Genomic DNA, 26,153 nt, shown 5'->3' with positions numbered 1-26,153 from the left:
ATCACTGGCGCGCAAGGCAGCAGGTTACCAGCCCAGCATCCACCACCAGTAGGTGTGGAGATGAGCCATCTGACTCCAATGCCCGACGCTGTCCTGATAATGTTTGAAACTTCCCACTAGAGTCCCACTTTAAGCAGATCCACTCCGATTTTTAGGTGTGACTGGTGACCTTGATTTTACCTTCTGATTCACATTTCCAAGATCAGTTTGCAGTTAAATTGAGGAAAGTGGAGTAGGGGAGCCGTGAGAGTGGGGGAAGACAAGTGGACGAGAACAGGGGGAAACTAGGAAGAGAAATAGAAGGGACAGATGACGAGCACAGCCGGGGGCCGGGCGTTGAGAGGACCCGGGAACCTAGGGCACTGGCCCAGAGAGGGGACTAGGAAAGCGGAGCAGGAAGGATCGCGCCAGGTGGCGGCCGCACCTGTGCACGTGACCGACGGGGGCGCCGGGGCGGTGGCGTGCTCACCTGGATCCACGTGACGGGGCGGGACCGCGAGGCCCAGGGTAGTGCGGCCACGCCCCCGGCCGCGCCTCGCGTCCGGCTCCAAGGACCCGAGCTCCCAGGCGCGGCGGGAGCCCGGGAGGTGGAGGCGGGCGGAGGGCGGCGGCGGCGCGCGGAGACGCAGCAGCGGCAGCGGCAGCATGTCGGCCGGCGGAGCGCCAGTCGTGCCGCCCCCGAACCCCGCCGTGTCCTTCCCGGCGCCTCGGGTCACCCTGCCAGCCGGCCCCGACATCCTGCGGACCTATTCGGGCGCCTTCGTCTGCCTGGAGATTGTAAGTGAAGCCACCTCGGCGAGGGTCGCGCCTGGAAAGCGAAGACTGGCAGCGGCATCCTTGGCCCGCGTCCTGTCTCCCTCTGTGCGCGCCCCAGCTCCCTTCGCTTGAACGTGGCCTTTTCCTGCGCGCCTCCTGGGGTCCCCATAGAAGCCCAGCACAGCAGGAAGCTGGGTGGCGGCGCTGCGCCCGGGCCCTCTCGCCTGGCACCTGTTAACGCTGGCACCTGCGCCCCCGCTGGCGATAGAAATGGCCCCGAGAGAGCGAGCGGGCAACCCGGCGCGACGTTGGTTTGGGGACGTCGGGAGAAGAAAGTGTTGGGTTTGAAGGTGCCGTCAGAGACCCTCGGCGGCTTGGCCAGGGTCCGCGCTTGGCTAGAGCCAGAGCAGGCGCTCTCGGCCTTGCCTGTTGCTAACCTGCCATTTTGTTGGGTGGTACAAAGGTGTAGCCCATGACTGGTGACCAGGAGGCTTCCACACTGTGGAGAGCGGGTTGGAGGTAACAGGAAGAAGAGGAGGAAGGCCCCCGATTGCCATTATGAGTGTCCTTTGGGTTGCAGAGAGGAGCCGGGCTCCAGAGGCAGGGCGGAAAGAAAGTGAAGTATGTAAGGTGCCCTTGGCACTTTGCTATCAAGTGGGCGTGAGAACGGGGAGGGAAAGGTACAAACGTGGCTGTCAAGTTCCCCTGCCTGCCTTTGCGCCTTCTTCCTCGTTTACCTATCTCGGCACACTTTGTAGGGCCCAAGTGAAGGTGAGGTCACCTGGCCTGTTGTGCAGCCTTCTTGAGCTGGAGACTAGAACTTCTTTTAAAGGACCTGGAAGGAGTTGGAAGCTTTTAAAGCTCGATGTAGGCCAGGGGAAAGTTTGCAAACATAAATTGGGCAACCTGAAGTTGCATCATGCCCTGGGAACTACAAATAGAGTGAAAATGTCAGCGCCTCTCTACGGGCTGGTTTTGTTTGCTCCGTGTGGGTTTTTCATATGTCTCCCTCCACCCCCTCCTTTTGGGTTTGCATAACCTGAATTTGGGTCGCTTCGGTTTCCCTTTTGTGCTTGTGGGGCTGGAACACCTTGTGAGCATTGGTTTTCTGCCCTATTATGCTAAGGTGACTAGGGCACCCTAAGTTAAGTTTAGCTCAGATTTGAATCTGAAAAGGGAGATAAGTGAGTTACAGGCTATGACATCAGTAATCGGATCATGACTGCGAGGCCAGCAGAGGCTGGTTTGAGTCTGAGCCCAGTGGAGAAGCACGTAAATGCTTCGGAGGAGGCACAGGCGTCCGTGTGGGTAGTGTGGGGAGTAGATGGCACTGGGCCGACGGCACTGCTCTTCGAAGAGAGACTCGTTGAAAACAGTTAAGATCTAGGGAGAAAGATTGTATGTGTTCTGGGCCACTTCAGTTCTGTGTTACCCGAACTCCAGTTGTATGCATGCCTCTTTTAGAAGGTTTTCCCCCATCCATATACCCCTTGTATTAGAATTTACAGACTGTTCATTTAAATAGATTCACTTTCTAAACTTCGTTGCCTACCCTAGACTTATCCTAAGCAATAATACATGTGAATTCTCCAATTTGATATGCTGTATATTTTTGTAATATTTATTCAAATATATACTTACGTATTTACATATGTATGTATATATCTAAAGAAACATATATGCATACATGGAACTATTGGGTTGGCAAAAAAAATTTTTAGTTTTTTTCCATAAGATGGCTCTAGTAGTGCTTAGTTGTCTTTAACTTCATTCGAAACAATTTTGTTAGATTGTATTGTGACAGCTGTCCTATCAGTGTGCATATTTTAAAAACTTATCAAAATCAATAAATTTTTGTGTAGCCGTTTTAATATTGAAGATAGACAAAAACGTGCAACATTTTTGGCATATTATGCTTTATTATTTCAAGAAAGGTAAAAACAGAACTGAAACAGAATAATATATGTGCAGTGTCAGAAGCGGTTTCCAAAGTTTCTTGGTATTATTCACATTTTGGCCAAATATCTATTTTCTATGGGCTGCCTTATGCATTGGAAGATGTTTAGCAGCACCCCTGGCCTGTGCCCACTAGAAGTCAATAGTGGGGGATAGCCAACCCACTCAAAATATCCAGATCAATAAAGTTGTTGGTGAAAATGAAAAATGTGTCTTTTTTGCAGAAAAAACCTAAACAGACTTTTTGGCCAACCCAATAGAAGGCTCATCCATCTGTCATCAAATCAAATCCCAGTAAAAGAATCACCTGTGAACATGGACGCTTTCAGAAACACTGCTCAATTCTGAGGGAAAAGAGTGGAAAGGGAGTTAACCTATTTCCTCTCCCTACACCCATAGCTGTTTACCTAGCCCAGTGGTTAGTTCTCAGCTCTTGGCTGTACTTAATTACTTGGGCAGCTTTTTAAAATACTGTTACCAGCCCAGACTAATTAAATCAGAACCTCTGGGGGAGCACCCAGAATGTCTGCTAGGTTTTTTAAAAGCTCCCAGAGGTTCTAATGTTCAGTCATAGTGAGGAACCACTGAGGGAGGCCTTTCTCGGGGTTCTGTGGACAAGAAAGCTCTCTTGCAGAGGTGAGTTCTCTCTGTCTCTCTGTCTCTGTCTCTCTGTCTCTCTCTCTCTCTCTCTCTCTCTCTCTCTCTCTCTCTCTGTCTCTGCCCAGTAGAATTTCTAACACTCTCCATCCTAGGAGGGACCCCAGACTCACAGAAGTATTCAGTTCATTCTGCTTATCTCTTTATTTCCTCTGGCTTCTTACCCCCCCCCCCCCCAACACACCTAGGACCCTTATCTAGCTAGAACAGAATCCCTTCCAAAAGCCATTTCAGTTTACATTTCACTGTGGCCAAACATCTCAGTAGGTTTCAATCTTAGGCCTCCATTACCCCTTTTACTGGAATATCAACCTCTCTCCTTACCCACACTACTCCCCTGCTCAAAAAAAAAAAAAAAAAGTAAAAGGACCATTAAAAGTGTTCCAGTGTTACAATGGAACTAGTGACTTTAGCGGAACAAGAGACCACACTGGACACAGCTATGGCTCCTGGACTCTCATCCTCCCGCACCACTCGGAGATACGGGGTTATAGGCTGTCAGGGAGCAGAAACGGAGGAGTCTTGGTTACCCCTCTATCTAGAATGCCCACCCTGAGAAGATGCATAGATATGAGCTGGATGAGCACTCTTGAAGCACTTTTGATTCCTGCTTTCTTAATCTTCTCCTAGTTTTCCAATTCTGTCTCCCATGACTCCTCTTTAGAAATTACTCCACCTGTAAATTAAATGTGAGATTTGCCAGGATGGTTCTAAACTAGGTGATCTCCTTTCTATGGGTCCATTATTTTAGCCTCTTTCAATGTTTCTGGGTATCTCCAAATTTCTTCTGAATTTTAACCTTCTTTTCAAATTCATTTGTCTTTGTAATTTCTCTATTTATGTCCCATTGCTGTCTAAAATTTAACACGTGAAAACAGCATCTGACAAAGATGGCCTGGCCTGCCAAGAGTTCACTGAGCTAATCAAACCATGATCTTAGAGTTTAGTTCTCTCACTAACCAATAACTTGGTTCAAAAAACTCAATCCCAATCTCCCTTACTCTATCCCATTCACAATCTCTCTGTTGGAAACCATTTGATGGGAGATATTTCAAAAGACACAAATAGTGCCCGCCTAACAGCACCAAGTAAAGCAACTTAGGGTACTAGCTTCATAGGTGAAAATATGCAACCTCACATGCACAGGGTGGTTTTCTGAAGTAGATGTATGTTCCACACCCAGGTACCAAAGTTGTCAGCCCCTCATTTTTGTATTCAGCTATATTTAAAAATGCATGCTTGCCATAATGAATTTAATACTGTCCTGGTGTTGCAAATGAAAATGAAGCCTTTTAGTTTAGAATGGAAACTATCACCTTCAAAAGTTATTTTTAACACTCTCAATTGTTCCCTGAATTAATGTTTTCTAAGTCATTCATGAGGTCTTTATTGACTGATTACTGTGTGCAAGGCACTCATCCAGGAACAAAGGCGTTTGGACTACCTTCCTCACCTCAAAGAGCTTGTAACCTGCATGTGCGGGTACATGCAGAAACGCCTACCATTCAGGGAAGCAAGATGTAAGCATGGAAAGTGAACTGCGGTTACAGCATTTTCCTGGCAGGTGTCTTTATAAGAAAATGACATTGGAGCATCTGTACGATTAGGCTGAATGAGATATTTTGGGTCCCTGTCCTCAGTGAGCTTACCTTGTATAATGCACAAGAAAGATTGGACATAACAGTATTGAACATGAAAAAGAACTAAGGTCATTACTGAAGTCAGTGTGTTTCACAGTTTCAATATTTAGGAAACCATTTCCATTCCCTGAGATAGTCATTAACATTCTCCATACAAGAGATCTTAAGACTTATTCACATGCTTCTAGCTATAGTGTTTTGGATGCCACAATCTTTCTTATTCAATAATTAAGAATCTGGTATGCATTAGGCTTTATTTTATGCCCTGGGAATAGGATAATTAACATACCTCCTGCCCATAAAAGAAATTCCTGTACAGTGAAGTATAAAGTCAAGAAAGAATTACGGTGCTGGGTTTGAAGTCATAAAATTGGGTTATGAAAGGCACTATTGGAAAACAGGGTAGAGTACATCTGGTCATGGGGGATGCCGGCACAGGCAGCTTTCATGCAATTGTGACATTGGAGCTTAGCCTTACATGAAGTGTAGCTGTTCAGCAGCCAGAAAAAGTGGGAAGGAGAATTCCAGGGGGTCTGTGGGCCGAAGGTTCGGGCAATGGTTAGGGTTTTCTGTTTGTTTTTACATGACTTGTGGGGAAGTGGCAGAAGAAGAAGAAGAAGAAAGAACGGGTATGGTCCAAATTGTGTTTTGCTGAGGAGTGATAGGCCAAGGCATAGAATGTCCTCTGTGTCGCGGAGCTGCTGACGGACGGGGATAAACTTGATCAGACTTGTGTTTTAGAAATCTCTGAGCAGTGAAGTTTGGTTATGCAACAGATTGAGGGCTCTGAGATCATTTAGGGGCTTTCAGTGGTTTGGATGAGGGATGATGAGACCCAGAAGTAAGACAAAAGAAAGAAGCAGAGAAGAGAGATAGACTGGAGGCTTAGGAGGTCTGGCAAGTATGTGAAGTTTGACATGTCCTGAAACAAGGCTACACTAAACTGAAATATAAGCTGTAACTCAGAGGAATTATGCCCGAAAAGCAAATGTTAACAAAAGGATAATGGGGAGGGAGGGGCTGTGGAGCAGGCACATGCCATCCTGCAGATAAATCTATATGGAAGGGATTTCAGATTAGTTTCAACCCAAAGCTTTGACTCTTGTTGGACTGACCCATAGATGTTTAGATCCATAGAGATTTCTCTTCTTACCCAGAAAATGGATTTTTGGTTGCAGAGGGAACTTGTGTGTTTGCATGGGTGAAGAGGGACTAATCATGGTTATGTCCCCTCTCTGAAAGGGTTTTGATTCTGAGGGTAAGGTTTTTCCTTTGCCTCTGAGTCACAACTCTTTATCCCTGTGAGAAGAGTCTTTAAAACTTCAGAAGAGAAAATAAACCCATGTCCCTGCTAGTGATTATTTTCAGCAATCACTGGTCCTGACTGGCAGCCCAGTAAGAAACATGAAGAACTGAAGTATGGAAAACTTGAAACCAAGTTGATGAAAACCTTGACCTTGAGCTCCCAAGTAACAGATCAAGGAGAGGAGATTTGTTCTGCAGAGCTCGAGGAGAAGCCCTGAACATGGCATATCTGCATTGACATAGATGAATGGTAAAGACAGACTGTAGTGACAAAGGACGAGAGCCGTGCTGGCGTGCCCAATGTCGCGTACCTGCAGTACTTAACAGATGCTCCTTGATTGTTCTCCAGGACAAACTGAATGGTGTGGGGAAGTATCCTGGAGACACGGCTGGAGTGGAGAAGGGCAACACTCTTAAGCCCTGCCCAACACTTATAATGTCATGATTCTTCTCCGGGGACTTGTAGTTTCACCTGATTTCCTGCGTCTTATTTTATATGGGAAGGGCCATGTCCTTTCATACCCACCATATATGAGATTCTTAACTTTTATAGACTACTTTTCAGGAAGGAGGGAGATAAAAAGGAGGAAAAGAGGCATGATTTGCACAGTTTTTGCTGATGTTGAGGCCCTGGTGTGCATGGACATTTTTAACCTACAGGATAACTAGTTACCTGCAAACATGAAAAAGAAGGCTTTAAAACAATCAAGAAAAATTATAACTAAGACTAAAAATGAGCCTGAACATATTTCTCCCCTGTAACATGTGCTTTGCATTTTAAAGTGAGCATCAGCTCTTTGAGAAGCCAAAATGGAAGTTTGGGTCACATGGGGAGGAAAAGAAAAGTATAATTCTTTATAGCATCCTCAAACATGTTTCTAAAGTTTCAGATGTAAGTCTAAAAAGCAAAACTTCTTTTGCATTCAGATATTTTGTATCTAGGCCTCTTACATTGTCATTTCTCTTTGCCTCCCAAAACTTACATTGTTTTTCTTTCTCTGGTTTAAAAAAATAAATAAATAAAAATAAAACCTTCCCAACTTGTACCCCTAATTAAGAACTGTACTAGGACTAGTCCAGGACCAGTTTGGATGAGAATCAGCATGGTGGGGGAACAGATGGGGATTGATGGAAGGGAGCAGAAGCAGTGTGGGGCGGGGGGGGGGAGGGGGGGGCGGTAAGGCACAGAATAGATGCTGCCCTGGTCAAAAGTTTCAGTGGCAATTACAGCAGAATAGGTAACCTGAACAAATGTGGGGCCTAACGAAGCTTGAAAATGAGGTATCGTGAGCTAGACTAGCAAAGGGTGCCAGCTTCCCCATGATTTTCCACTCTAGTTCCCTGCGATCTTGTACCAGGTGGTAGGCGTTGCCAATAATAACTTGAAAATTGAGAAGCACATGTTCCTGCTTCACTAGATTCTTGCCCAGTTTTGAACACCCACCATGTAACAGCGGGCGAGCTAGGCTTCAGACAGCAGCGGGCTCCTCGCATCCCAACCCGCACTCCCGGAGCATTTTCTTCTAGAACTGTTCGCTATACACACTGCTGCGTTCCCAGTCATTGCAATGGAGCATCTTCTGGAGAAAGCACTGTCCTGGGTTCTGAGCATTTGGAGATGCTCAAGGTGCCGTCAGCCACTCTGGCTTCACCATCCACTGGGTGAAGCACACTTGTGTTCCCAGGATTTCAAACCAGTTGTACACATAGAGGTAACCTGCATCAGTAACCATGGCAGCACCAAGGCATGACACCCAGCAGGGAAGTCTTCCTGGAAGTCAATTTATCTTTCTGGAATACATGGAGTTCAGTTATTGAGCAAAAAAAAAATTTTTGATGGCGGCGTGACTAGTATAATGGATTCAGTGTCCAGGGGACAAGAAACAGAGGCCAGAGTACAAACATATATAGTGGTAGTGACAGGAATATTGCAAGGGACAAGGCAAGCTTGGAGAGGTGGAGACGTCAGCAGCAGTTTTCCCTAGTACTGTTTCCACTTACTGTAGTCACGTGAAGGAGTTGACTTGTGAGCTACCTTGTAAACACATCTGTCAGTTGACTAAAGTATGTTCCCAGTTAAAAAAAAAAATCTGATCTGTTGAGCCCTGGTTGGGTAGCTAGGTTGACTGGAGCATCATCCCAAACACCAAAAGGTTGCAGGTTCAATTCTCAGTCAGGGCACATACCTAGGTTGTGGGTTCAATCCCTACTCGGGGCACGTACAGGAGGCAAGCGATAGATGTTTCTCTGTCTGTCTGTTTGTCTGTTTCTCTGTGTCTCTCTCCCCACCTCACCTCCCTCCCCCTCTCCCTCTCTCTCTCTCTTCTTTCCTAGCTCTCTGAAATCAATAAAAAAACATGCTCAGGTGAGGATTTTTTTTAAATATATTGAAATACAAGTTGTATATTAAATGGAGTTCATTGTAGGTGCTCTCTACTAGGGGATCAATTGTCAAACATATTAAACAGTTCCTTAACCACGTTGTTTCATTTACAGGTACCCAATAAATAAGCATCTATTAAAATGGGAGTTACCAAGTCAGTAAGGTATTCTGAACTTTTTTTGAGGGGGGCGGGGCACAGATTCCTTTTGATTCTGATGAAAGTTGTGGACTGTGTTCTCAGAAAAATGATTATGTACTTACCTACTCAATTTAATATCAACTTAATATCATTTCAGGGAATCAACCTTCTCCCTGCTCCCACCAAGCCAATCTATGGCAAAAATAAGTAAAATACCTGCTCTGGAATGAGCACTAAACTTTGAGGGGAGCAGAACTGCATAATACTAAGGCCATTAGCTCTGGAAGCCAATCAACAGGTTCAAATCCCAGGCCTAACATTTATAAACTGTAACTTACAGCAAGTTATTAATGGCTCTCTATCTCAACTAACTTATCTGTAAAATGGGAATAGTAATATTCTCAGTGTTTGTAAGGATTAGATTGGTACAAGTAAAACACACAGAACAGTGGTTGAAACATAAGCGCTCAATAAATGCTAGCTAATATTTTTATTATCTTCATTAGCTCCACCCTCTTATTCAAACTAACTCTCTAAGCCGGACTGGGAGATAATATTTTTTCCCTCTAGGCATGCTGGTTTGTTGATTTTCACTGTTCTAACATGATGAAATAAATACCCAATGTGTGAATAGTATGAGAATTGGAAAGAGAGAGTTATAGGTTATATACCGAAAATTCTAAATAATCAAGTATTTTCCATTAGGGGCAGTTGAAGAATCCTTTATTCCTTCACATCCACTAACCTTTTTCTGTTCTCCTTCCAAACAGTGACTGGAAATAGGTCAGAGTTGGCATTGGCCTGTTTACTTAGTGAATCATACGAGTACATTAAAATGAAGGTGTCAAATGGGTTTGAAAATCATTGGCTGAGATGTCGGAGAGCATAGTTATAAGCAGGCTATGAGGGAACAACTGACATTTGAAAAAAAACAGGGTATTTGCAAATAGAATCCTCTGGGGACATAAGAACGCCATCCAAATAGAAGGCAAGTGGAGAAGTCTGTTGTCCCTGCAGCCAGAACTGCGGGTATCGCTGCTGGCTCCATGCCGAATTTCCCGGGGCGGTGGGGGTCATACATTTTTACCAGCCCACAGTTTCTAGTGAAAACATGCGGTGTGGATGAGGACTTCCATGGTTTTCTTGTGCGGAGGCTTCAACCAAGCCTCCCCCCTCTGGCCTGCAGGCGCCAGACTGAAGTGAGAAGTGTATGGTCAGCTACAAAGGAGGCGGTTGTTCTAAGGATGGGTAGCGATCCAATAAGGGCAACTCAGAATGTATTTGAGCACTTGAGGTGTGTGCCAGGGAGCTCGGGAGGTGGGGGGAACCATCACAGGGAGGGCTGAATGCTGCTTCTAGGAAATATTTGCTTTTGCATTCCTGGAAGTCAGGTTGTCTTTAGTTTGAGCCGGCGCAGCGGAGTCCTGGGCCCCGCCTGAGGTCCTGAGAGAAATTTCAAAACACCATACATTCCGTATGAGATGATGGATGTTAGCTGAACTCGTTGTGCTAACCATTTCACAATACATGAAAGTCAAAGCATTACGCTTCGCCCTTTAAACTTGACCGTGAGGGCTGTGTGTCAGTTACTGCTCAGTAAAACTGGAAAAAACAAGTTTTGAAAACTGTGATGCATTTGGAAGTTTTAACATGATCGGACTTTTCGGGACACCGAAGAGCAATGGAAGGCAGTGAACGGGAGACCAGGACTCAGAACGTGGATTCAGATCCAAGAGGAGAACAGCCTGGGTGATCACTGACTTCCGTCCTTCACAGTGTTTTCCCTGCAGTTGCTGTGATATTTTATCAGCTGCTGGCCCTCAGATTTTAACCACCTTTGTGCTCTGCTGTCTATCTCTGAAGACAAGGCTCCCTCCAGAGTCACGTCTGCTTAACAGGATACTGATAGTGACAGTGTGTTTGGTAATACTCGGAGCTTGACAAAGCCTGGAATTAGATGAAGAGAATATACTGAGTATTGGTAATGTTAGTAAATTTGTAAAGTTGGAGCCAGGTTAGGAAGCTCGGGAGAAAAGGTAGCATTTGGCTGAAAGAAATCATGATGTAACGTAGGAAAGAGATAATTGTGTCAAGGCCCTGGTGACAGCAGTGTGGCAGTGTTACAGCGAGGGAGGTGGCTCTCCAAAGCAGGCTTAATTATGTTCTCTGGCCCATCCTCCACCTTCCAAAGCCACTGTGGTGAGCAGGACTTAAATCTGAATTTCCCAGGCTCTCTGAGCTAGGGATGTTGTGCGTTCCTATGCCTTCCTCCCTACCTACGCCATCAGCACAGACGGGGAGGTAAATCTGTTCTCTCTTCACAGAAGCACTGAGCTTCCTTTCCAAGCCTTTGAGGTGCTGAAAGGGCTGTCATTTTGATTATGACAAGAACAATTCAAGTACATCGTGTCACGTTAGCATTCCCTGTCAAAGCCCAGATCTGCTTGGAAGCCTGCTTCCAAGCCTGCCTCCCCTGCCTGCCACCCCGACTCCTCCCAGGATGTTCCTTCCCTCCTCCCAGCCTCCCAGTGCCCGTGGTGTTGAGCTCTTTTTATAGCACTCGCCACAATCTGCTCCTGAATCGGATGTAATGGTGTCTAGTTCTCCCTGATTTAGAGCTCCTGTAGGTGGAGCCTTGCCTTTTTTCTTACTTCTTGTTTTGTTTTTTTTTTTTGTTTGTTTGTTTGTTTGTTTTCCTGTACTATCCTTCTGTGGTGCCTGGCAATAGATTTGAGGCTGACCTGTTTGAGGTCAGTCTAGGTTTATGAAATATTATGTTTCATTCCAAGAGATCACATACCCTGTTCTTCAGAGGTGTCAATTTATCACAATTCCTATAGCATATAATTCTGTATATCTATTTGAGTCTGCCTGCCCCTAATAAACAATGGCCTATTTTTTTTTATTACCCTTGATACTCGTACCTTCTCAATAAATAACTCTTGTATTAATAGATAGTTAATAATGATGTCCATTTCTTAAACAGCATTTAAAGTAACATAGGACGAGGAAGAAAAGGCTACCAGGAAGAAGAGGCTGAGAAAAAAAAAATTGAAGATCTTACCACCATCAGATATTTATTAAACAGTATGAAAGAGTAGAAAATATTTCATTGGGATTACTAGTTCTTTCATAGCTACTAATAATGTTGTGGTTAAATTTTTAATATGCGTTAATATTCATGACTTAGATTTATTTCATAAAACTTTCTGGGTTGATTGTTAATGTTTGATTTGAATTAGAACTTGATATAGACCACCACAATTATAAATTTATTAGGTTGGTGCTTTAGTTTTCATTGCTCAAGTGATAATTTATCATGCTTTCCAAAATGGTTTTCAAAGTAGTAGTGAATTATATAACTGGGCCTTTTTTTTAGAAACTTGAATTAAAAGTTGTGTTTTTAACTTTCAGTGGCTTGTGCAATTGGGATATTCTCTATATACTTAAGAAGCAGGATTCACGTGATGATTAGTTTTCAGTACCTGGAGCTCCAGCTGTTCTCATATGGGCACTAGGGGGTTATCTGTTCACTAAGCACGTATGTGATAGCCTTCTACATGCCAGATAGACATGCTTCCGTGATACCAGTGTGTGTGGGAGGGGACAGGTGGAGGGGGTGGAGTCAATTCCCACCTGCCCTCAGGGCAGGTATATAGCCTAGGTTTTTGTGTTTCCAAATCTAGCAGAGTGCCTGATGGATAGTTAGGAAAGGATTCTCATGCAGTTTAATAAATGGCTTTCGGATGCAGACACATAAGGCCACACGCCAAGGACTGAAAGCCAGGGACATTCAGTTACAATGTTTCTCATTGGGCAGCATCCCCACAGTGAGGAGGTGCAGTGCCCAGAGGAGGAGGGGTTCCTGAGCATGGGGTGGAAGTCGAGAGACTTTTTGGACCGTGTGCTGTCTGAGATGAGTGATGAATGGGAGTTTCTCAAATACACATGTGGGAGGGAAAGACATTCTTGGCCAGCGTATATCAGGCCACTCAGACATGAAAGAGCTCTGTCTTCGGACTATGGATTTTTTTTTTCTATGTGGAAAATGTGAGAGACTTAGTGGCAAGAGACAGGATGCAAAAGGCAGATTAGATCATAAAGGGCCCGCACACCACGCAAAGGACGTGCAGCCTTCGTGGCCTTAGGGATAGCATGGAGGAGGCTACCATTATTAGATTCATGACATTTACTATTGTTACCCCTCACCATTGCTCCCTGCCATATTCTCTCACTTACTCCTAGTTGCCCAAGTCATCAGTCTGGGTATCTTCCTTATTCTCATCTTTTGCTGGCATCCCCCACGTTAGATTAGTCACCAACTACCATCCTGTCTCCTTTTTAAATTTCTGTCTAGTAATCCATTCACGTCTCTCTCTGCTCAGTGCCCTCAGTCTGGTTTATACTCTGTTGTTATAACAGTGTCCGATGTGGTCCCCAGCTCCATCCTTTCCTCTCCAGTCATGTCACACTCTAGCCAGAGAGAAACTTCTAAATGCACACCCAGTCACGTTAGGTCCTGCTCAAGATGACCTGTGGCTCCCGTTGCCCTTGGGTGAAGTTCACTCCTTGACCTGACCTTCAGGACCTTCAGCTCAGTCACCAGCTCTGCCAGGCGCTCTCTCAGCTCCCACCCGGTCATCTCAGAACTCACCTCCTGCTCTGGAAGAGCCTTCTCCTCCCCCTGCCCCTCCCCCAGCCCTGTCCTCTGGGGTGTCACTTCCAGAGAGTATTTTCTGACTTTTTAAATCTGGATTTAGAGCCCTTATTGTGTGGACCTACAACGCTCAGTGTTTGCCTGATTATGACATCCATGCAGCAGCATTTTAATTACTGGCTTAATTGTTTCTTTGCTATAAGAGACTGAATTCTGTGATGGTGGCGGCTAAGTGCAGCTTGTTTACCATTTTATTTCTAGAAGCGGGCACAGTGCGGTAGGTATGTAGATCTATGAATAATCTAAAGTACCTGCCTGTGTTCCCATGCCCAGCGCATAGAAGAGTATCAGTGAATGATAGTAGATTTTATTGGTTACTATCATATACAAGAGCTGAAACTTTTATTCTGTATAGGCAGTAATTTTACATGTACAACTGGGTCATGATTAGAACTGAAATATGGCCATTAGAAGTGACACAGTAGAATGTTATAGCTGGTCTTCGCTAATAAACTTGGAGACATGGTGAGAGCAGAAGCCACTGTACAGTGGTTTGAAGAGTAGCACCAATAAGAAGTGGAGACCAGGCAAAGATGAATTTGTAAAAATGGTTTAAAAAAAAATACTTAGAGAGGGCAGTAGTTAGAGAGGCAGCAAGGTCAAAGGAAAATATTTTTAGGTGATGAAAGAAGACTAGGTCTGTTCTCGGGCCGAGGACAAGAGTCCTGCCTGCAGGCAGGTGCAGAAACTGGTGTGGAGTGGAGTGAGGCGAGTAAAAGCACTGGGCTGGCCCCTGAGGGAGGAGGGCATCTCACACCAAGATAAAGAGAAGAGGATGGTGAGGCTGCAGGATCACATGCAGGGGTCTGCGGAGAAGCAAAGGTAAATACACACACGTTCAATTCTGCTGCACAAACTTACTGCCGTTTTTCTTTTTACCTTTAGCTGTTCGGGGGACTCGTCTGGATTTTGGTGGCCTCCTCCAACGTTCCTCTACCTCTACTCCAAGGATGGGTCATGTTCGTGTCTGTGACGGCTTTTACCCTTTCCCTGCTCTTTCTGGGGGTGTTCCTCTCCGGCATGGTGACTCAGATCGATGCCAACTGGAACTTCTTGGTAAGGAATTTTTAAGCCTTTTTCGGGAAAATGTGGGAAACTTATACCTCATTCAGTCTTGAAATGCCTGACCTTCATCCTTTCTGTTGCCTCTTCTGGGAGAGACAAGGTCAGACCACAGCGTCTGCTTTGCCCCCTTGCTGGGCAGCAGGACCCCAGTTTGGGAGGGTCCTGTGTTGATAGAGCTGAGCAATCTTTCCGCTCCTCCTTGATGAGTTGGATGACCTTCACTCAAAGACTTCGGTCATACAACAAATGACTCGCATTATAATGATTGAACTATTGAACAGATGCCTTTGATTGTTGGAACTTGTGACATACAAGGTCTGTCTAGAATGTATCCAGCCATGTCATATGAAAAATAGAGACGTTCATTGAAGAAGATACAAGATACAAGAAACATTGTACACAGGACAATGACACCTCAGTTCCCTACAAAGTAGGCACCTTGGGGCCTCACACTGTTCTCCCAATCACCATCACCTACCCCGCCATATTTTCCTGAATCTCATCGAAGGTCCGAAATCTCTTCCCTTTCAAAGGTGGTTTTAGTTTTGGAAAAAGTGAAAAGTTGCGGAGCACCAGATCTGAACCATAGCGGGGCTGAGTCACCTGGATGATTTGATGTTTTGCCAAAAAAACTGCGCAAGACATGATGCATGAGACAGCAGCATTGTCATGATGACGCTGCCAATCACCAGTTGTCCGTAGCTGTGGCCTTCTGGGTCATCTGAGTAGTTTTTTATTTTATTATTGTTCTATTACAATTGTCCCATTTTCCCCCGCTGTTCTCCCCTGCCCTGCCCCTCCGCCATGGTCAGTCCCCACCTGTTGTTCATGTCCATGGGTCCTTTATTCCTGTTCCTTGACTAGACCTTTCCCCTTCTTTCCCCCCTTATCCCCAACTCCCTGGTCACTGTCAGTCTGCCCCCTGTTTCCATGCCTCTGGTTCTATTTTGCTCATTTGTTTGTTTTGTACATTAGGTTCCTGTATTAGGTGAGATCATATAGTATTTATGTTTTGCCATCTGGCTTAGTTCACTTAGCATAATACTCTCCACTTCCATCCATGCTGTCGCAAAAGGTAGGAGTTCCTTCTTTCTTTCTGCTGTGTGGTACTCCATCATATAAATGTACCACAGTTTTTGATCCACTCATCCACTGATGGGCACTTAGGCTGTTTCCAGCACTTGGCTATTATAAACAGAGCTGCTATGAACATAGGGGTGCTTGGGTTCTTTTGAATTGGTGTTTCAGGATTCTTCAGGTATAATCCCAACAGAGGAATTGCTGGATTGAAAGGCCATCCCATTTGTAGTTTTTTGAGGAAATTCCATACTGTTTTCCACAGTGGCTGCACCAGTCTGCATCCCCACCTATAGTGCACTAGGGTTCTCTTTTCTCCACATCTTCACCAGCACTTGTTGTTTGTTGATTTGTTAATGATGGCCATTCTGACCAGTGTGAGGTGGTATCTCATTGTGGTTTTAATTTTCATCTCTCTGATGACTAGTGATATTGAACATTCTTCCATATGTCTATGGACCCTCTGTATGTCCTCTGGAGAAGTGTCTGTTCAGATCCTTTGCCTATTTTTTAATTGGATTGTCTGTCTTTCTGGTGTTGAGTCATATGAGTTTTTATATATTTTGGAGATCAAACCCTTGTGTGAGGTATCATTGGCAAATATGTTTTCCCATATAGTTGGTTCCCTTTTCATTTTTCTGATGTTTTCTTTAACTGAGCAGAAACTTTTTAGTTTGATGTAGTCCCATTTGTTTATTCTTTCCTTCATTTCCCTTGCCTTAGGAGATATATCAGTGAAAATGTTGCTATGTGGGATATCTGAAATTTTCCTGCCTATTTTTTCCTCTATGACTTTTATGGTGTCACAGCTTATGTTTAAGTCTTTTATTGATTTTGAGTTTTATTCTGGTTTATGGTGTCAGTTGGTGGTCTAGTTTCTTTCTTTTTTTTTTTTTGCATGTACCAGTCCAGTTCTCCCAACACCATTTGTTAAAGAGGCTATTTTTACTCCATTGTAGGCTCCTGCCTCCTTTGTCAAATATTAATTGACCATAGAGAGGTGGGTTTATTTCTAGGCTCTATTCTGTTCCATTGATGTAGGTGTCTGTTCTTATGCCAGTACCAGGCTGTCTTGATAACAGTGGCCTTGTAATTAGTTTGATATCAGGTATTATGATCCCTCCTACTTTGTTCTTCTTTCTCAAGATTACTGAGACTATTCGGGGTCGTTTTTGGTTCCATGTGAGTTTTTGAAATATTTACATTATTCGATCACTGTGGCTAGAACATCCAATACTATGTTGAATAAAAGTGGTGAAAGTGGATACCCTTGTGTTTCTCCTGATCTTAGGTGGAAAGCTTTTAGTTTTTGCCCATTAAGAATGATGTTGGCCATAGGTTTCTCATATATGGCCTTTATTATGTTGAGCATGCTCCCTCTTCTTCCACTTTGCTGAGCATTTTTATCATAAGTGGGTGCTGTACTTTATCAAATGCTTTTTCAGCATCTATTGATATTATCATGTAATTTTTCTTTCATTTTGTTTATATGGTGTATTACATTGATTGATTCATAAATATTATTTCATTCTTGCATCTCTGGGGTGAATCCCACTTGATCACAGTGTATGATCTTTTTAAGGTATTACTGGATCCAGTTTGCCAATATTTTGTTGAGGATTTTAGCATCTATGTTCATCAGTGATATTGGCCTGTAATTTTATTTCCTTTTTGTGTCTTTACCTGGTTTTGGAATTAGGATAATACTGGCCTCATCTTAAATTTTTTGGAATAGTTTGAGGATAGGAGTTAGCTCTTCCCTAAATGTTTTTGGTGAAATTTTGACTGTGAAGCCATCCAGGATTTGTTGAAACTTTGAATTGTTCTTTTAGTCTCTAAGTCATTTAATTCTGCTATGATCTTGACTATTTTCCTTCTACTCATTCTGGGCTTTGTTATTGTTCTTATTGTTCCTCTGGTTCTTGTAGATGTAGGGTTAGGTTGTTCATTTGAAATTCTTCTGTCCTTTTTAGGTAGGCCTGTATTGCTATGAACTTTCCTTCTCAAGACTGCCTTCACTGTGTCCCATAAGTTTTGGGCTGTTGTGTGTTAATTTTCATTTGTTTCCAGAAACTTTTTGACTTATCTTTGATCTCATTGTTAACCCATTCATTATTTAATAGGATGTTATTCAGCCTCCATGAATTTGATTGTTTTTGAGTTTGTTCCTTGAGGTTGGTTTATAGTTTCAAGCCACTGTGACCCAAGAAGATACTTGATGTGGTTTCAATTTTCTTGCATTTGTTGAGGCTTGTTTTGTGTCCTACCATGTGATCTGTCTTTGAAAATGTTCCATGTGCATTTGAAAAGAATTTATATCTTCTTTGGGGTGAAAATTTCTGTATATCTCAATTAAGTGCATGTGATCTAGAGGGTTGTTCAATGCCACAATATCCTTGTTGATTCTTTGCTTGAAAGATCTATCCACTGTTGACAATGGGGTGTTAAAATCCCCTACTATGTGTGTGTTGTTGTCAATATCTTTCTTGAAGTCATCCAAGATTTTCCTTATATAGTTGGGTGCTCCTTTGTTAGGTGCAAATATGTTTATAAGGGTTTTACCTTCTTGTTGGATTAATCCCTTAAGAATTATGTAGTGTCCTTTGTCTATTTTTATGGCCCTTGTTTTGAAATCTGTTTGTCTGATTTAAGTATTGCTACCACAGTTTTTTTCATATCCATTATCTTGGAATATATGTTTCCATCCCTTCACTTTCAATCTGTGTAGATCTTTTGTTCTGAGGTGGATCTCTTATAGACAGCATATATACAGCTCTTGTTTTTGTATCCATTCAACTACCCTATGTCTTTTGATTGGTGCATTTAATCCATTTACATTTAAGGTTATTGATAGGTATTTATTCATCATCATTTTTCCCCTTTGTACTTGTGTTCCTCTCTGTCTCTCTCTGTTTCTTCATCTTCTTAAAGCAGACCCTTTAGCATCTCTTGCAATGCTGGTTTGGTGGAGATGTATTCTTTTAGCCTTCTTTTGTCTTGGAAACTCCTTATTTCACTTTCCATTTTGAATGAGAGCCTTGCTGGGTAGAGTAGTCTTGGTTGTAGGCCTTTGTTTTTCATTGCTTGGAATATTTTTTGCCATTCTCTTCTGGCTTGTAGTATTTCTGTTGAGAAATCCACTGATAGCCTTATCAGAGCTCTCCTGTATGTTATGGAGTGGGCATGTTTGGATTCATCTTCATTGGGACACTGTGCTTCCTGAATTTGCATGACTTTTTCTCATCAAATTTTGGAAGTTTTCTGTCACTGCTTTTTCAAACAGGTTTTCTATCCCTTGCTCCTTTTCTTCTCCTCCTGGTATCCCTATGATACAGATATCATTACATTTCATGTTGTCCTACAGCTCCCTAAACCTTCTTTGTTCTTTTTGAGTCTTTTTTTTTTTCATTTTGTTGCTCCAGGAATTTTTTTCTACCTTGTCCTCCAGCTCACTGATCTGATCTGCTTCATCTAGCCTGTTTTTGATTCCTTCTTCTGTGTTCTTCAGTTCAGAAACTGTAGTCTTCATTTCCTCCTGGCTCTTACTGATAATGGCTATGTCCTTTTTCATGCTGGTGTAGTTCATAGTAAATTCCTTGTAGCTTCTCTGGAGTTCTTCGTAGTTCTCACCAAGCTCACTGACCTTCCTTATAACCATTATTTTGAACTCAATGTCTGATAGTTTTCTTGCCTCTATTTCATTTAGCACTCTTTCTGGGGATTTCTCCTTTCCTTCCATTTGGGGGTTCTTTGTCTCCCTATTTTAGGTGACTCTTCTTGTTTGTTTCTGCTTCTTATATTGATCTGCTTTGACTCTGTTTTCATGGTGTGATCTTCTGCGGTAGGAGACCTGTGGGATTCATTGGTTCAGTCTCCTTGATCTCCTGAACTTGAAACTCTTGGGATGCTTTTTATGTTGTTTATGTGGGCTCCCAGGTTGTAATTGGGTTTTTGTTGTTGTTGCATTGTTCTTTGTTGGGTTCTTCCCTCTGGCTGGCTGACCAAGTCACTCTGCCCACCATGTCTTGTATGCTTTTGTACAGGTATACTGTCTTCTCTTTCTGGATCGTTCCCTGGTGATGTCAGAAGGTGTCCCAGTCTGGCCCTAGGCAGCCTGTTTGAAACTACCAGGAATCCACAGTCTGTGGCTCTCTCTCTCTGTTGTTAATCCAGTCAATCTATAATTAGCAGTCAGGCTGAAGGACCACAGGGTTGGACAGAGTCATTCCTGCAGGCAGGGCTATTGCTTCCCCTCAGGCTAATGTCACTTGGAGAGGACTGCTCTTCCTGAGCAAGATGACCCCTGCAGGATAGGGAATGACTAGGCACAAGGATCCTGGTGGCTGCTCCCTCAGTTCCCTCTGCAAAGCCACCATCCCCCGACTCTCCACCTACAGTACACTAGGGTTCCCTTTTCTTCACACCCTTACCAACATTTGTTGTCTATTGATTTACTGATGGTTGCAGTTCTGAGAGGTGTAAGGTGACATCTCATTGCAGTTTTAATTTGCATTTCTCCAATGATTAATGATGTTGAGCATTTTTTCATATGTCTACGAGTCCTCTGTGTGTCCTCTTTGGAGACGTGTCTGTTCAAGTCTTTTGCCCATTTATTAACTGGGTTGTTTGTCTTCCTGGCATTGGGTTGTTTTATCTCATTGTATATTTTGGAGATTAAACCTTTGTCGATGTATCATTGGTGAAAATGTTCCCCCACACAGTGGGTCCCCTGTTTGTCTCACTGATGGTTTCTTTAGCTATACAACAACTTTTTCATTTGATGTAGTCTCATTTGCTTATTTTCTGCTTTGTTTCCAACACCTTAGGAAATAAATCATCAAAAATATTTCTACATTGAATATCTGAGAATTTACTCCCTATGTTTTCTTCCAGGATTTTTATGGTTTTGCGACTTATGTTTAAGTCTTTTATCCATTTCAAGATTATTTTTGTATATAATGTAAGTTGGGCTAGTTTCTTTTTCTTCCTTTCTTTTTTTTTTTTTTTTTTATGTGTACCAGTCCAGTTTTCCCAGCACCATTTATTGAAGAGACTGTCTTTGATCCATTGTATGCTCTTGCCACCTCTATCAAATATCAATTGCTCAAACAGGTGTGGCTTATTCCTGGGTGCTCTATTTTGTTCCACTGATTGATAGACATATTTTCAAAGAGCCAACTCTTGTTTTTAAGGAGTTTACTTAAATGCTTGCCATGTTTAGAAATGGCTCCTTTTTTCTTTTCTTTTGAGATTTTCTACATACTCTGCAATTTTGACCATCTGGTTGTTTTTGATAGGTTTTGTAATGTATCTCGTATACTCTCAGCCAGAAAAAATTTTGAGCCATGTGTGTCATAGCATTGTCACCATCTGGTGACAATTTTGAATTGTTACATTCTGGAACTGTTAGACTTAATTGTTGGGAAAAAAAATCATTGTTTCCCCCTGTGATAATGGTTTAATGTTGCCTGTATACTGTTCATGTAAAAAACAAGAGTGCATTTTGATAAAGAATTAATTTTCTAGAAGTATTTGTTGTGGATATTAACTAAAATATTTAGAGCTTCTAACTTTTATGGATTGTGAGATTAAATTAACATGCTTGAGAGATGATTTTAGTATTTTTTCCCAACATTTCTAGTGTTGGTAGAAATGGTAAAATAAAAGTATAATATGTAATTAAAAAAATAAAGTAGACTCTGGAACCAGACAGACCTATGTGGGCTTGAGTTCTCCCTTCCAAAATTCATATTTGTGTGGCTTTGAGACAGTGACTCAACTAAAAAAAAATTACAAAGAAGAAATTTGTATTTGTAAAATGGGGATAATAAATTTGTATTTGTAAAATGGGGTTGTAAAGATGAATGATAATGAATGTAAAGTATCTAGTATATGGGAACTGTTAACAAAAACACAAATCAATGTGTTGATGATACATTAATTCAGGTAAGATTATGTAATTTTTAGTAAAGTTATGCTTTATATTAATACCAGCAACATATGAAATAACCTAGTAACAGTTGAGTTTTATATGAACGTTTCCTATACTTTTTGTAGAAGTATATGAATTTATTATTTGTTTTTTTAAGAATGTTGGGGGATATGTTATTGAATTCTAAGATTTCATAGGTCTTCTGTATCTTTTAATGTTATGGTGTGACAATCTAATGGGTAAAAATGATGCTAAAAATATAATTATCAAATGTGTGTATATATTATAACTATAGTGTACTACACTAATACAACTATTGTATAATAACTATAATAACAAGATACAATTTAACTGGTATTTTACTTAACTTATAAGGATGGCGTATGTTACTCCTTCTTACATTATGTTCATTAATAATGGTCTCTGTGGCACCTTCACGTAAACTAAAATTACATACTTTATTATAAAACGCAGTATACAGAAGGTTTGCCACCGGCCAACGACCTTGGGCTAGTTGATTTTCACGTGGATTCTAATAGCTTGCCATTGCTAAAGCAGCCCAAAGAAATGGCTGATGGAGTTCAGGATTGATTAAATGTTCTGATCTTCCTGAACCTCAACGTCATCATTTGAAATAAGGAACAGAAGAACATATATACCATTAGTTCTCATGGTCAATGTCTGTCTTTTCCCTCCTCTTTCAGGACTTTGCTTACCATTTTACAGTGTTCGTCTTCTACTTCGGGGCCTTCCTGCTGGAAGCAGCAGCCACGTCCCTGCACGATCTGCATTGCAACACGACCCTGGCCGTGCAGCCGCTCCTGGACGACAACCAGTACAACATAAACATAGCAGCTACAGTGAGTGTTGGATGACGACAGTTTCCCAGCACGCCCTTCTCCGTCACGGTCTCTGAGTACCTCCTCAGGCCACCGTTAGCATTGAGCATATGGAATAGCTGTGTGTCTGCATGGTAACCTTATGAGTCAAGTCCTCTCCTTACCCATAGTGTTGGGGATGGTGAAACTGAAGCACCGAGAGGGTGACAGTCATGTAAGATTATAGCAGTCCATGGCAGTTGTCGGCCTTCCACAACAAAGTCCACTTTGTAAAAAGAATTAATTGTGCCTTTTACTTCTTGTAACTTCAGACATGGTAAGGGAGATTTGTTCTTTGGTGTTCAATACCTATTTGTAATTCATTTGGATTCAGTGAGTATTTACTGAGAGCCTACCATGAGGGAGGTAATTTGCTGGGTGTTGGGACAGAGATGAATAAGGTACAGTTCCTGCCATGGAGGAGAGTCCAGGTGAGCGGGAAGGCAAATGTGCCATTACAGTAGATGGCATAGAGGTGAAATGCCTTCCATGGGGAGATTTTTTGAATTTTTTATCTTTCGTAATTTATATACTTAAGTGAGTTTATCATTCTTTGTATTGACATAGCCAATTCGAATGAATAATATAGTATTTCTATTTTTATAGATAATTTTAAGACACCAGACATCTAAATTATTCCCGGAAATCTCTTGATATTTAATATGACTATACAGCAAATTGTTGATTCTAATGTTTTTTGCACACACAGCACATAAACAGTCCAGGACTCCCCATATAGCCATTAAAATACATCTGGACTAATGTCCAATAGAACTTTCTAAAATGATAGAAATGTTCTATATATGCACTATCTACTATGGCTGCTATTCATTAATTAATAATTTTAATTTATGTTTAAATAGCCACACGTGGCTAGTAGCTGTTATATATTGGACAACAAAGGTCAGGAGTCTAGGTTCTGAAGGGTAGAGGACTGATGATTCCAAGACCTATTGTCCTGAGTTTCCCATGTCTCTGTTAGGATTGTCAGAATCCATTCGTGGTCTACAATGAATTAGACAGAAGGTGGGATTGCAGCAGAAAGGAGGCATGGTTCCGACTTCGAAAGGCTTACAGATCAGACCTGGCTGGTGTGGCTCAGTGGATTGAGCACTGACCTATAAATCAAAGGGTTGCCGGTTCAATTCCAAGTCAGGGCATATGCCCGGGTTGTGGGCCAGGTCTTCAGCTGGGGCATGCAAGAGACAACCTTGTATTGATGTTTCTCCCCCTCTCTTTTTCCTTCCTTTCCTCTCTCTCTAAAAATAAATAAAAGGCTTACAGATCAATGATCTTTATACTTCCTTTATGAGAAATGTAACTGTTGTACTTAATGAAATCTTACTTAAAACCCAGTAAGTGTGGGAGGTAGAAGCATACATGTCCTAGCTGAAGTGGGGAAAGAGGGTCTTGAATGATACCCACCCTTCCTTCCTACAAAGCTACCTCTATCCACCTCATCATATCTGAGTTGCTTTCATGGAATCCTTGTGATCCAAAGATCAGGAAACCACTGGTTTTAACCATTTTACAAAGCAAAGTTCAGGGACTTAGAATTAACATTTTATTTTTCCATCAAGTGTCCTTTCTATTAGTCATCCATTCCCAGTAGGTTTTCCTTTACTATTTCCATTCCCTCCTTTTCAGTGGTGCAGGCTAGATTCTCATTGCAACTCTGGGATCCATGAAGTAGCCCCATATTGATTGATTTATAGTTGCCCTAAGATTCTACTTTCATAAGAATAATAGGTGCTCAAGCACTTGATTCATGGTGGATGTCATTAATTTTTCATTAATATGTCTTTGCCCTAAGAGCTCAGTTTTCAGTGTTCTCCATAGTGTGATTCTGTTCTCTCTGTCCCTCTTCTGTGACTTTGTCCCTGTTATCCTTCCTTTTCTCTGTCTGCCTAAATGAAATTGCCATAGTAAACCTCTACATGCTTCAAGTTCCACATCAAGTCCCATTTCATCCATAGACTCTAGTGGAAGTAAATCTTGTTCCTGAGTTTTAATGATAGTTAAATGTATGAGCCATTCATTTGTGACATCATATTGAATCCCTCACTTCTCAGAGGAAAGTTCTGTTCACTAATAATAGATATCAAAAGTGGTTATTCTCCTTCAGCAATGTCTAGATTAGAGATGTACCAGAGAGGTAACTGGAAGGGTGGGGAGAATAGCAGAAAGGTAATTACACTGTGAAAGTGTTCTTTAGGTTAATCTGATATTACTTCTCAGAGCTATGGTTTTCTGGTAAAAGATCCCTGCACTTAATAATTCTTTATCATATTTAATTACTTGGTCAGGACAATACCTACTACTTTATTATATGCACCAAATATACTCATGCTAAAGAAATCCTTGTTGAATCCGAAGGACAGTATTTCAGAGCTGAGTGCAGACTTGAGGACTGTCTCCCATGCCACCCTGATGATTTATCTCTGTGGGTTTTCTTGGGTCATAGAAATGATCAGATCCATCCCCAAGTCCTAATAATTGCACACTTTCCTTAGCTGTGAGATCACTGTATGAATAGACATCTCATAATAAATTTTGAATGACACATTGGGAGTATCACAAATACTTAAATGAATCTTGTATGTGAATAAATGATCAACATAAGACTGTCTACACATGAGAAAATTATTAGGGGCTAGAATCTTTAAAAGAAGGGTTAATGGTGTGAGGGGATAAAACGGTAGTACAAATCACCAAAAAAAAGATGAATATGAACCAATTTTCATAAGTGTTCAAGTATCTTTAGGTAGGTTGGTCAGTCTTCAGATGATTGTTTGTAAGAATGAGCATTTTCTTAAAATAAATGCTGTAAATCTGATGAGAATTTTTGTTTCTTTTTCTTTAGATTTTTGCCTTTGTGACGACAGCTTGTTATGGTTGCAGTTTGGGTCTGGCTTTACGAAGATGGCGACCATAACACTCCCTAGAAACTGACTGTCTGTGTGTTTCTTTTGTCTACTTTGTATGTCTGATCAATTTGGATACCATTTTATCCAGATAGAACACCATTCCAAAAGCAACTTGTTTAGTATATGGAGAGAATTTAAGTACAGTTTTGGTTTATTTCTAAGATAGAATTTTAATTTTATTACAATATTAAACAGAAATGGCCTTTAATTTTACATCAGTCTCTTTTCTTCTTTTATGTCTTTTTTTAAAGAAATTTTTCTTTTATAGACATAAAATACACAGATTTTTTTTTAATGAATAAAAGGAGGTTATCACTTTTGTTTAGTTGCTAAGTCACATGAACCTTAATTTTAATGGATAACTAACACTCCCTAAAATAAAACACACTTCAAATCAGCTTCCCACTGAACTCTATCTTTAGTGTAAACTGAGACTGGCATCCTTTTTCTATAAAGGCCTAGAAGGGAAAATATTTTAGGCTTTGTGGGCCATATAGTTTCTGTCAACAACTACTCACCTCTGCGGTTACTACATGAAAACAGCTGTAGATAATATGAAAACGGATGAGTGTAGCTGTGTTCCAATAAAATTTTATTTACAAAAGTAGGCAGCAGGCTAGTTTCCCGACCTCTGATGTAAAACCTTAGTTATGCATTCTGTATATTATTGAACTGGTCCTGAAAGGTATAGAGCTAATTAGACAAACCACATAATATTTAG

The 26,153-nt window shown here is 41.8% G+C and overlaps 1 protein-coding gene across 1 annotated transcript; it reads left to right on the top strand.

Annotated features, from left to right (window-relative positions):
• Positions 1-549: 549 nt before the first annotated feature.
• On the top strand, positions 550-25,645 carry MAL2 (mal, T cell differentiation protein 2). Its single transcript, XM_090283425.1, has 4 exons — positions 550-777; positions 14,439-14,609; positions 22,332-22,487; positions 25,369-25,645. Exons 1-4 carry the CDS (start codon positions 646-648, stop codon positions 25,438-25,440), a joined length of 531 nt encoding a protein of 176 aa, XP_090139551.1. The 5' UTR covers positions 550-645; the 3' UTR covers positions 25,441-25,645.
• The last annotated feature ends 508 nt before the right edge of the window (positions 25,646-26,153 follow it).

This window comes from Furipterus horrens, unplaced genomic scaffold, assembly GCF_987537825.1.
Source record: "Furipterus horrens unplaced genomic scaffold, mFurHor1.1.pri manual_scaffold_7, whole genome shotgun sequence".
NCBI classification, from domain to species: Eukaryota; Metazoa; Chordata; class Mammalia; order Chiroptera; family Furipteridae; genus Furipterus; species Furipterus horrens.
The sequence above is the reverse complement of the archived record's forward strand: the minus strand, read 5'-3'. Positions and strand labels throughout refer to the sequence as shown.

What these genes read in the sequence shown, in the direction of transcription:
- MAL2 (XM_090283425.1), top strand. Translation starts at nt 646, where the DNA reads ATGTCGGCCGGCGGAGCGCCAGTCGTGCCGCCCCCGAACCCCGCCGTG. An exon ending in ATGCCAACTGGAACTTCTTG is followed by an intron (nt 14,610 to 22,331) that starts GTAAGGAATTTT and finishes CTCCTCTTTCAG; the next exon opens with GACTTTGCTTACCATTTTAC. An exon ending in ACATAAACATAGCAGCTACA is followed by an intron (nt 22,488 to 25,368) that starts GTGAGTGTTGGA and finishes CTTTTTCTTTAG; the next exon opens with ATTTTTGCCTTTGTGACGAC.